Source organism: Phoxinus phoxinus (genome assembly GCF_949152265.1).
Source record: "Phoxinus phoxinus genome assembly, chromosome: 18".
NCBI lineage: Eukaryota > Metazoa > Chordata > Actinopteri > Cypriniformes > Leuciscidae > Phoxinus > Phoxinus phoxinus.
Genome location: NC_136893.1, coordinates 3056507 through 3069688, shown reverse-complemented (window position 1 = coordinate 3069688; position 13182 = coordinate 3056507). Strand labels below are relative to the sequence as shown.

The window sequence follows — 13182 nt, the reverse complement described above, 5'->3', positions numbered from 1 at the left end:
CAGGAGCATGACAGAGGAGATCTTTGGCAGCCTCAAAGGCGAGTTGACAGTCCCTGGTCCATAAGGACCTTCGGTTTGTACTAAGGAGGTCTGTAAGAGGAGAGGCTAGGGCAGAGAAATTGGGACAAAAACCTCGATAGTATCCAGTCATTCCTAGAAAGCGTCTCAACTCTCGTTTATTACAAGGTACAGGGAATTCAAGAATGGCTGTAATTTTAGCATCAACAGGTTTTACCATTCCCTGACCAACTTGTTTACCCAAGTATGTAACAACCCCTTTTGCAAACTCACATTTGGCAAGATTAAGAGTCAAGGAAGCAGCAGATAGACGATTGAACACCTCTTCGAGTGTTTTCACATGATCTGTCCAGTTATCCGAATATACCACAATATCATCCAGATATACCTCACAGTTAGCTACACCTGACAGTATGTGATACATCATACGCTGGAATGTAGCGGGTGCATTTCTCATTCCAAAGGCTAGAACCCGATACTGTAGGAAGCTGTCAGGAGTAACAAACGCTGAAATCTCAGAAGCACGTTGGCTGAGTGGCACTTGCCAATAACCTTTTAGCAAATCTAGTTTTGTGACAAACTTTGCTAATCCCACTTTATCTACACAGTCTTCCATTCTTGGAAGGGGGAAAGAGTCAGGCTTTGTTACATTGTTGACCTTCCGAAAATCAGTGCAGAAGCGAAAGGTATGGTCAGGTTTTGGGACGAGTAAACAGGGGGAGCTCCAAGGACTTTGGCTGGGCACAGCCAGACCATTGCGCAACATATACTCAACCTCTGTCTGCATGATCTCACGTTTTCTTGGATTTACTCTGTAAGGATGTTGTTTTATAGGAGCAGCCTCACCAACATCAATGTCATGAACACACACAGTAGTCCTACCCGGCACGTCACTAAACAGGGTAGGGAAGGTACAAAGCAATTCAATTAAGCAACCAGCTTGATCTTTAGTCAGATGAGAAAGAAATTGTGGGAGATCTTTCATTATAGCAGTATTATTTAAACGTGTAGAGGAAATTGGTACATCTCTACACGTTAAACCATCTTCCTCCAAGGAGTAATTCGCTATCACACCTATTGTGGCAACAGAGGCTGTCAGGGGCTTAACCACAGGTTGATCTAAAGTCACTTCACAATGGGGCCTGTTTACATAGGGTTTAAGCCGGTTTACATGACAAACCCGGCTTTTACATTTGCGATCTGGAGTCGCAATCAGAAAGTTTGACTCATTTAACTTCCTTTCAACGCGGTATGGACCAGAGAACTTTGCATGTAAAATAGAACCAGGCATTGGAAGTAAAACCATGACAGAATCACCAGGATTAAAATCTCTTTTCACAGCGTTTTTGTCAAAGTAAGCCTTCATTCTAGATTGTGCTGTAGTCAGATGGAGCTTTGCAAGAGTCTGGGCATTGTGCAGTTTCTCACGAATAGAAGTGACGTAGTCATCAACAGGCAAAGCTTTGGAACTCGAATTCAACAGCTGTTCACTTAACAGTTTTAGAGGGCCACGGACTGTGTGGCCAAACACCAGCTCAGCAGGACTAAAGCCAAGGGACTCCTGCACAGACTCTCTTACTGCAAACATCAGAAAAGGAAGACCTTCAACCCAGTCTTTTCCGGTTTCTACACAAAATCGGCGTAACATTGTTTTAAGGGTTTGGTGGAACCTCTCTAGTGCCCCTTGAGATTCAGGGTGATAGGCTGTGGAAGTTTGGTGACATATACCAAGGGTTTCTAGTGCTCGTTTAAAAACTCTGGAAGTGAAATTTGACCCTTGGTCACTCTGAATTACTTTCGGCAATCCAAAAGTTGAACAAAACTTGAGTAGCTCTTTTATCACAACCTTAGCTTTTAACGTTCGCAGTGGAACAGCCTCTGGGAAGCGAGTCGCCGCACACATAATGGTGAGAATATATTGATGTCCAGACCTAGCCTTCGGTAACGGTCCTACACAGTCAACAATTAAGCGATCAAATGGGTCACTTACAACTGGAATAGGATAAAGAGGTGCAGGAGGGATCTTTTGGTTGGGTTTTCCTACCAGCTGACAAGTATGGCATGACTTACAATATCTGGACACTGCTGACTTAAGACCAGGCCAAAAGAAAAACCTAGTAATGCGATGGTAAGTTTTTCTTATACCGAGATGTCCAGACATTGCATTTTCATGGGCGAGTTTTAAGACCTGCTGTCTATAACCGGTAGGCAATACAATCTGCTGCACTTCCTGCCAGCTTAAGTCTTCTCGCTGGGGTTTCCACCTACGCATTAACAATCCACGCTCCCAAAAGAAAACCACACCAAACACAGAAACCTGGTTAGCACTGTCTGCACCCGCTATACACTTAGCTAGGGAAGGGTCTGCTTTTTGTGCTATGCCTAAGTACTCCCTACTGGCTTTTAGCGGGGTTTCAGAGGTTAAATTGTCGAGTGTTTCTTCACAGACAGGGTCTGGAGTAACAGTCAAAACACACTCCACAGGGTCAGGCTCATTACCCAAAAATGAATTTGAGATATCCACCACTTCCTCAAATTTCTTTGACTGGGCACGGGTTACGGCGCAGGCAGGAAAAACGGATGGGAAATTCTTGGCCAGATCAGACTTCTGTATAGCACTTGGCTTGTATGATACAACTGGTCTAGGAAAGACTATGCCACCCGCAAGGTCATTCCCCAGAATCAGATCAACACCCTCAACAGGCAACTGTGGACGCACTCCTAAGCTGACCACACCACTAACAATGCTTGACCTTAGATACGCAGTATGAAGTGGCACATTCACACAGTGCATTTCAATCCCACGAATCAGTACGTCATTACCCGTAAAAGAGTCATCAGAGAAAGGCAATATATTCTCAGATATAAACGATTGAGCAGCACCCGTGTCTCGTAAGATTGTTACAGGTTGAAAACCAGAATCAGGAGATAGGGAAACTGTGCCTTCGAATAAAAAAGGACGATAACTCTCTTCACTAAGAGAGCTGTCACTACACATGGTGTGCACGAGTGCTACATTTTTGGGCCTGGAAACCACGCTCTTTTGTTTCCAAGCTTTACAATCAGCAATTAAATGGTTTGGATCAAGACAAAAGAAACAAACTCGCCTATCACTGTTTGTAGGCTTGCGCGCAAATTTAGATGCGGATTCACTTTTAAAAGAATTTACTGAACGCGGTGCTGCTGGGCTTTCCACATTCGCAAATGGAGACCTGGCAGACGTGTGGGCCGAGAACACATTTCGGTGTGTCAGCACAAACTCATCTGCCAAGACGGCAGCACTAGCCAATGAAACCACTTTTTGTTCATTTAAATGCATTACGATATTTGAGGGAAGACTATGTTTAAATTCTTCTAGCAAGATTAACTCCTGTAAATGCTCTAAGGTTGTAACCTTGCTAGAAAAACACCACTTTTCAAAAAGGACTCTCTTCTCTCTTACAAACTCAACATATGTTTGTTTGACTGTTTTCGAATGACCACGAAATTTCTGTCGGTAGGCCTCTGGGACTAGTTCATATGCTCGCAACACTGCAGCCTTAACAATATCATAGTCAAGAGAGCTTTCAATTGGCAAAGCTGAACAAACTTCCTGAGCTTTTCCGGTTAGACTACATTGGAGCAATAAAGCCCACATATCTTTTGGCCACCTCAATTTACTAGCGACGCGCTCAAATGCCACAAAGTACGAATCGACTTCAGTCTCTCTGAATGGAGGTACAAGTCTTATATACTTACTGACATCGAAATAATCGCTAGGGGGTGCATGAGAAACATCCCCGGTGATGTTACTACCGCCAGACATTAAGGGTGACGCAACTGACAAGGGCATTGGTGGTACTGGATTTCTAGTCAGGCGCTCTGATTCTAGATCTAATTTACGGATTTGGATATCTCGGTCAGCCTGCCGCTCCACTACACGTAGCTTAATAACCTCTGCCTCACACTCCTGTTTTTTGATTTCAAGTTCCAATTCCTTTAACCTCAGAGCAATTTTTGGATCGTGATACGTAGCTGACTCAGAATTTAAATCCTCCCCTTTAGTTTCTACTGACGGTTCCTTCTGAACCTCAGTTTCTGCACCCTCATCAGATTCTCTGGGTAAAATACCATCCTTTACTAATTTCTCATACAACTCATCCTTAAGTACCTGTTTAGCGACATCTTGTTCTATAGAAACATTAAAGAACTCCGCTATCAACACAAGATCCTTTTTCCTACACTTATTAAACTTTTCAACAGTAGGATAAAGAGTAAACTCAATCAAATCAAACTCCATTATCTTAATGGACACTACACTTTCCTCCCCACCTACAATTGAAAACAGTCAAATGTTGAGAGAAGAGAGTACTTACCAGCAGCCAATTAACGGAAGGACGAGCCCCCACTTGTTACAAGCTCCTCCCAGTCTAGGGTTGGGAGAAGGTAACCGGTTTAAATAAAATTAAAAAAAAGTAAACGAGGAGGGTTCTCTTCAATCCTCTGCCCCAGAAATGTGAGTCAACACCACCAGATATCAAATGAGAAGTATTTATTGTTCAACTGAAAATAGGGGTTCAATCTTCAGGAGAAGGTCACCAAAACAACAAACAAAAAGAATCTTACTATTAGAAGGAAATCTAAATGACCTACACAGGTAAAAGAAAATAAATAAACAACATAAGCTAACCTCCACTCCCTGACTAAACAAAAACAGGGAATAACGTCTTACAAAATAAAAAGGGTGACTCAAACTCCCTACCAGTCCCCATACAAAGTAAAAGTAAATACAATACCTTTTAATACCGAACAAATAAAGAAAAGTTGAGAAAGAGAAATAAAAAATGTAGCCAAGCTACCTGCTATCTCCCACACCAAAGGGATATTCCGTTTGATAGCACAACACTTCAGTTTCACAGAGAGCACAACACTTCAGTTTCACAGCGAGCACAACAGTTTCACAAAGAGCCCAACAAGTCTGGTGCAGGGGAGAAGTGAACCTCCTCAAGCAGTGTTCACTCTGTCCTTTTATAGCAGCTAACGAGCCTCCTTACGAGTTTCAGGTGTGTCCATTTAGCTGCAATGCAAGCAGAGTGAGGGAGAGCAAGAGAGAACACACAACAAAAACAATATTTCACAAAGTAAAGCAAATACAGAAAAGAACACTGTACACAATACGTCCCAGGACGTAACAGTATGTTATGTATGACAGAATGAATGGTGGTATGTGTGTGTAGCAGATCCAGTTCTGTACTTAAGGAATTCCACACAGCAGACAGCAGGATGGCTTCAAACGACTGAATTTATTAACCCTGGAAACGGACAATTTGATCAGTATATTTCCGTTGCGCCAACCTCTTTCCATGTTATACACAATATTAAGTGGGAAGTGTGAAAGGAAAACAAGTGCATCTTGCCTCGCCAGCGTCCATTTGCGATCTGAGGCTGACGTAATACAATTGTATACATGTTTAACATTATAGTCTAACAGCAGTAATGGATTATTTGCTTTAATGTGATATATTTATTTGATGTCTGACTAAGAGAGAGGTCTAGCATTTGCCATAGTCATAGCCAATACATAGCCTACACTTAAATAGCCTGTGCCTAGCCTAGCATTTCATCTTTTATAAAATGAGATTTTGACCAAATGTATTTTTCTACCACAGGAAAAACTGAGCGTCCATATAGCTACAACAAACTAGTTTGTAACCTGTTGATGAAAATGTAATGTGGCGCCACCGGTGCCATTTTAATGACGGACAAAATGCACACATTTGCACACATTCGCTGGTCAAAAAAAAGGCCTTTGTTTATTCTGCTCCCTTTACATGGAATTTGCTGCAGAACAACTTAAAACTTAGTAAATTGATTCCTTTGAGTGTTTTTAAGTTGAGAGTGAGATGTTTTGAGTTGGACTCCCTCACATATCAATGTTTTTATTGAGATTTCATTCATTGTAAGTGCATAATTGGCTTTCATACTGTTTTTATTAATTTATTTGTTTTTTATTTTTTATGTTTTTTGTGTGTGTCTTTGTACGTATAGTAATGATGTGATGTAATTTTGCTGCCTATATATCTTGGCCAGGTCTCCCTTGCAAAAGAGATTTTTAATCTCAATGGGCTTTTTAATAAGGTTAAATAAAGGATAATAAAAAAATAAATAAAAAACTGTTACTGCATTTGAGTTTGACTTTTGTAAAATGTTAACAATATATTGATAAGTAATGCAACAACATATAATTTGTTTTTACCATCGGAAAATCATACAGCGGGGAAAATAAGTATTTGACACATCAGCATTTTTATCAGTAAGGGGATTTCTAAGTGGGCTATTGACACAATACCCGTAATTTGTTCTCTGTAATACTGCACTACTTCAGTACTGTATAATGTATTCTGTGCATAGCTGACAGCTGTAGCTACATGCGAGGGGTAGTGAAATGTACAGTATTTATTCCAGTTGATAGTGATGTGAGACATGAGAGATTCTGTTGATAAGCTTCTTGAAATGATACCTGTGGCCTGACACCACTCACACAAGCCTGTCTCGTGCTTTCCTCAAACTCACTCATTACATACTGACTGAGCGCTAGCGTCGGCGACCAATCCTCAGCCTATGCTGCCCTCTATTAGTGAAGCTGAGGTTCACAACAATAACACTTTCTAAAAATACATCGCAACAGTATATCCATCAAATGCCATCGTAATTCTTATTATCAGAACTCCATTACCGAAACCAAAATGTAAAAGGGCAATATTTATCTGTGTCTCTTAAAGGGGCAATAAACACTCAGGGCTACACACTTATTAAAACGATGTCTGATGCAGTTATTTTTTCTTCAGCACAAAATTCATAATATAAAAGGCACCTTTTTAAACAGTTTTGTTTCTTAGATAAGAGTCACACACACTAGAGATTTTACAAGTGTTTTCCAGTTATTTGTGCAATATTACTAAATGAGATGAGAGACTGCGACTGAGAGAAAAGCGATTCAGTTTTTCAGGTTCTCTGTATTTTTGTGAGTTCTGTGAATTTGAAGTGTAAGATATTAGCAAAATGTGTAATTGATTTCTTGTCAATGTCTATTTAATATATATTTGTATTATTAATGTATAATAGCCTATATAATTCATTCATATTATTATTATTATTGTTTTTTTTTTCAAACAGCTTGGTGTTTTCTCATCTGACTGGTTAAATAACGCACTCAACTTCACTTCACTCTACCAGAGTAATATAGCCTACAACGACTTACATTGCCCACTATTCTGTTTTAGACTAAAAGTGAGGATCCGCTTTCGCTTTAAAGTGATTCGTCCGCGTTTTTCCACCTAAAACCTTTCGTCTCTCACTGACTTAAGCATCGGCAGCTCAGCTGGGGGGCGGGGTTTAGAACATTCAGTGTGTGACAGAGCCGTTGACTTTGACAAAGTTCTAAACCCCGCACCCGCGAATGTGAGCGCGCGAGTGAAAGTGACAAAGCCCCGCCCCCCAGCTGAGCTGCCGATGCTATTTGAGTGAGAGACGGCAGGTTTATTCACACAGAGCTGGCGCTGGAGCGTAGTCAATGGGAAGGGAACGCCGCGTTGGAAAAAGCGCACACTGTTAAGCCAACTTTCAATTGCACTATGGTTTGCTCCTCAGTTTCGTGTTTGTGGACTATATTTTGCCTTCATTCATGTTTTTATGTGAACACTGGAATAGCACAGAACACAAGAGAGGGTGAGTGCTAAAGTTTCCTTTTTTGCATCCTGACAGCGCGAGCGCAAGCAAACCACTTTAGCTACAACAACATAATAAAGTACACAGTATTGGCAGTCTGACAGACAACTGTTTTATTTAATCACACATTAGACAACAATATAGTATAGGCTCCGCCTGACTGTCTCTAATAACATGAGTATTTATTTCCTTGACACAGACTTTCGCTAATCAGACACGAATACGTAATTTACAACTGCACATCGCAACTTGAAATAAAAACGTGATAGACAAATTATACTTATCTCGTTAAGATGAAACCTCACAGCGCTGTATTGGTTATCACGGTGTCGTTTCATTAGCTAACACTATAGACCAGGGACAGTTGTGGTTGTAAGTTAACGGATTGCATTCCTCCCATCAGAAACAACCTCGATTGATGACTCACTGTGCTCATAAGACTTTTCTTACTGATATACTGTTGTGTAATCACATGAAAATAAAGGAGAGCACACCGAGTAGCGAACAGGTCTCTTTACTTTTCATTCTTCCATCCTTTTTTCAACCCACCCTTCCTACCTTCATATCTAGAACAATATCTCCATCTAGTGTATATCTAGTGTCCACATATCTAGTGGACACAACGTGATAAGAGAACACAACATCTTCCCCTGACTTATTTTGTTTCTATCTGCAGTTACAATGAACATTGCCAACTAATTAGTTAAAATTTGTTGAGATAACTTAAATATCCAACTTAACCAAACTAAACTAATATTTTAAGTCAAGCTTGAACACATACTTTTTAAAGTTGAAACAATGTTGGATTTTAAGTTGTGATAAATTATCGCAGCCATTTTTTTTTTTACAGTATATGATTCAAAATTGCCCAATGTTACTGAATTAAATGTCGACCCAGTTCGAGGTATATGACTGCAAGGACTGTGCGCATGCCTGCTATACATGATGTAGTACACTGTAAAAAAAAATTCTGCGATTATTTATCACAACTTAAAATCCAACATTATTTGAACTTTAAAAAGTATGTGTTCAAGCTTGACTTAAAATATTAAGTTTAGTTAACTTTAGTTTAGTTTGGTTAAGTTGGATATTTAAGTTATCTCAACAAATTTTAACTAATCGCAGCCATATTTTTTACAGTGTAGGCTATACTTTTATGCGTCACCGTTTTCACAGACTCGTGGTTTTGCAGTTTAGGCCTATTTACGTAAATATTGGCAGATAAACTAGCCTAGGCTAGCCTACTTTGATAGGCTATGAAACGCGAAAATAACAGTGTAAATTATTATATGTATTAAAATTATTAAATGGATGTCGCCTTAGGTCCCTAATCGTTAAACACTCTTAGGCTATTACACATTGGACACTTTATTTCCACTTTCACATATTTTCTTGATTTTTATTGAAAATAAATGCCCCCCCCGAGCTGATATGTGATGGTAAAGGGAGTAAAGCGAGTTCGGCAAAAGGCATTAAAACTCTCCGACACGAGCTTTGATTGACTTTTATTTCTGGATCAAACCGATACAAAATAACAAGACAGTAATCCAAGAGGATAAAATGCTAAAGTAAAAATACTTATTTCCAGCACGGTCCTTGGTGTTGTACTTTACCGCTGCATACCGCTGTCAAAGTCTGTCTGCTAAAGTTTTGACTGTCCCGACCAGACGTCAGTGTGTGTGTGAAGACGTTAATGTGAAAAAAGACACTCCGTAATTCCCTCCTGAAATTACAACAGCCAGCCTACACAATAAGAAAAGGCTATAATATTAAAAAAGCCTAAACCTAAACGTGTATGCTAATAGCCTAAGCCTAGTAAATGTATATCACACACTCACACAGGAGCGCATAGTCCCGCAAAATCACACAGTGTCCTGCAAGAGCAATAATCAGGAGCTCACCCTAAGATAGACTGTTGATTTAATGGACGGATACTCGTAACCAAAAAAAACTGTCAGTTTATTCCTCATTATTCTAATACAGTGGTTCTGATTTGCAGTTCTGGTTGTCGCTGGGTCGAAGTTCGAGGCGATCGATGGACAGAATGTGACAATATCCTTCGACATCGATGAAGTGGAGAAAGCAGATGAAGTGAGAATTACTTTTAAAGAAGACAATAAGGGATATTCTGTTCTTTTAGCGCAGAAGCCTTGGGTCTATGATGATCCTCCAGAACCTGGAGTTACACTGATATTAGGAAAAGGAAGTGTTTCTGTAATCATTCAGAATATCAGCATCTCCAGATCTGGACTCTATAAAGCTGAAGCCTACACTAGAGAGAAAGTGTGTGAGGAGACTGCCACACTTGTGGTCAACAGTGAGTATATTACTATAATATCTGTTTGGATAATATCAGGATTATGTGATATAACGTCTAACATGTTCTGTTCCTGTTGTGTTTTCCAGAAGCACCGGTTTCCTCCAGTCCAGCTCCTCCACACTCCTCCTCCAGCCCCAAACCCCCCCGCTCCTCTGGCCTACAGTGGCTTTATGCTTTAATTCCTCTAGTTATTGTCGTCTCGGGAGGCGTTTGCTTCTGGAAACACAGGAGGGCAAGTATATATCATACATAATTCACCCGCTATATAACTTCATTATGTGCACCGGACCTCTGGGACCTTAATGGGTATCGGCCATGAGTGTGTTAGGCATACTGAGGTTTCAGAAGAGGCCTTTCCGGTTGATATAAACATCTCGAATCTCGATGCGCACTTCTGCTGAGTCTGCACTGATGCGATCTCCACTGAAGACTTGTTCTTCATGACATTCAAAACGGCGTTTTCCTCAGAGGAAGACCACGTGTGCCTAATGTGCTATTGAGTTATTCAGCTGGTGATGATGTTTTTCTTCCACATGTCTTTGCGTTTGCCTTGTCTCTTGTATTGAGCTGTTTGGCTCCAGTATTGCAAACCATTTTAAATGGAAAGTAGCTAAATTAAAGCTTCTAAATTGGGAACAACATTTGGCTCACATTACCCTCTTTCCATGGAACCTGTAAACTGCATTAACTCTATAGCGACACTAACTCTATAGCGACACTAACTCTATAGCGACACTAACTCTATAGCGACACTAACTCTAATGGTTGACCAGAGCACAGAAATCATTTACTATAGATTACAATCGATCGGCTTCCCCACACAATTTGCGTCTGTCCTCTGCGCGCCATTTATTTTTGATATAAGAAGTATCGCGTATCTTAGATGGAGTAGGCTATTGCTGAAATGTATAAATTAAACTTTGACCTCACCACCTTTTTATTTGATTTGGTTTACATGACGTCTTGTAATTGTGTTTTTCACTAAGCTCAGTTTTCTGTTGTTTTCTTCACAGATCCTGTGTTTTCAAAAGAAAGAAATGAGAACCAGTTCCAGTGATAGTGTGTCCGTCGCCATGAACGGTTGTGGAGAAAACACTGCAGATCTGCTCACGGAGACCTGAGTGTCTTAAAACATTAAAGGGGTCATGACATGGTTTATTTTATTTTATTATTATGTTCCCTTAGGTGAAATTATAGTATTACTATAGTTTTTTTTACAAAAAACTTTTAAAATGTAGTGATTTATGACCTTTTCCCACCCTGTTTCTCATCCTCTGATTCAAACAGTCTGTTTTGGGGGTGTTTCTCCTTTAAGAGTTCAGTGTTAACGCCCACTGTTATGATTGGCTAACGTCAGTGTCTATGCATCTGACGTTAACGCCCCCAGCCAGAACATTAGGGGATTCGACGCAACTGTTTAATAGCGGGTGATGCATGCGAAGCGATGGCTCTTGCAATGATAAAACCTTATTATGTTTGAGCCGGAATCAGAGGAAAATGAGCCATCACCACAACAACGAAGACTGGATCAGCCCGTGTCCACATGGAAAGTGAAACTATTTTGAATTAATAAAAAAATTGTAACCCGAGACACTTGAAAACGAATTATTGTTGCATAATTATCCGCTTAATTTGCTAACAGTTTAACATTATTTAACTAATTCCAATGAAATGATCGGGTGTACCACGGACAAAAATGCATGCACAGACAGGCCATCTTTGAAGATGCAGCATTGATAAAGGCAACATTTTTAATTTTCTATCACATGTAGGCATTATAGAAAGGCGACAGATTTTCAAGATTCTCTTATACAAATGTGTTTATATTAGCCATGATAAAAAGTTACTTTGCGTCGTCGTTGTTGAGCCCAGAATATTCGGCACGGACTTATCTTTGAGCAACAGTTTTCTGGCAAAGCCAGCATCATTTTGGGATTTTTTTCCTCAAAACAGTCATCCTTAAAATGTATAGAACAAACGCTTAAACTAACACTGCCGTGACTGGGACGTCCGCAAAAAATAAAGTGCATCCATTTTTCCCTGACGTCTGGATCTTTCGGCAGCGTATTCAAAGATGTTGTTTGTCCACAGCCAGGAACAGCACATCTGCGGCATCGTAATTTCCCTGCAGACCCACTCGCTGTCCGGCGACTGAACACTTGTGAGGCGCGCGGCACGCGGGGCGACAGCGATACGAAATGAGCGTAGTTGCCTTGCGCTGAAAGCGTAGTTGTCTTGTCCTGGAGGCGGTCATATGCAAACGCTGGGACGTCACTTCGTACCGTGACGTCACTTCTTACCATGGATCCAGAACGAGCTGTATTTAGAGCTTGATTAAATAAATGATTCGTTTATAATGGGGAGGACGTCTTAAGCTATGAAACTTGCAGGACGTTTTAATGGTACACAGACCTCTTATATACCAAAAGATCAAGGCAAATTTGGTTTCTCATGTCATGACCCCTATCATTACTATCCCTTTAGCCTTGTTCAAACTGTCAGTCCAAATCAGATTTTTGTGCATATCATATTTAGTTAGTGTGATCTGCAAAAAAAGAAAGAAAAGAAAATCACATGAAATACGATTTACAAATCTGCTTCAAGCTACATTCATATATGGTTTGAAATCCTATTCCAGTGTCATCTCTGTAAATCTACAATAAATCTGATTGTATTTCTTGTAGCTTTTTTGCCTCACTTTCTGACAACCCTCCATGAGGCTGTCTTGATTTCCACTTTCCAGTTATGTGTGCAATATTAATAAATCAGACTGTGTTCAGCTGTCTGTGGATGAGATGAGATCTTGTATGAAGAGATGCAGTCCTTCATTTATTATATTTATTATTTTAAGAAAATAAATGTGTTTCCCCAAAGCTTTGACTGTTTTCTCATCTGACTTAGAGAAATTCATATCTCTGTCTTTTCACTGTTAACTTGAAGCCGTATCTTTTCAATAATCAATTATTTGAGCTTTAGAACATGATTTATCAGTTATCTTTATCCTTTTTATACATCTTTGTTTTGCATTTTAAGTGTTACTTTTGAGTCTAGTTTCCTTTTTAAGAACTGGCTGGGACAGATGAAAATGAGTCTTTATTATATCTATTTATATCATTTATCTTGTGTAATGAACTGTC

The 13182-nt window shown here is 39.9% G+C and overlaps 1 protein-coding gene across 1 annotated transcript in view; it reads left to right on the top strand.

Annotated features, from left to right (window-relative positions):
* The window catches only part of LOC306986397 (uncharacterized protein), a 56662-nt gene extending 43480 nt beyond the window's left edge, over window positions 1-13182 (top strand). The window contains exons 4-6 of the mRNA XM_079589597.1: window positions 9725-10042; window positions 10132-10277; window positions 11059-13182. Of these exons, the coding sequence (XP_079445723.1) occupies window positions 9725-10042; window positions 10132-10277; window positions 11059-11166 (572 nt within the window). The 3' untranslated portion in view covers window positions 11167-13182. The remainder of the gene's footprint in view (window positions 1-9724; window positions 10043-10131; window positions 10278-11058) is intronic.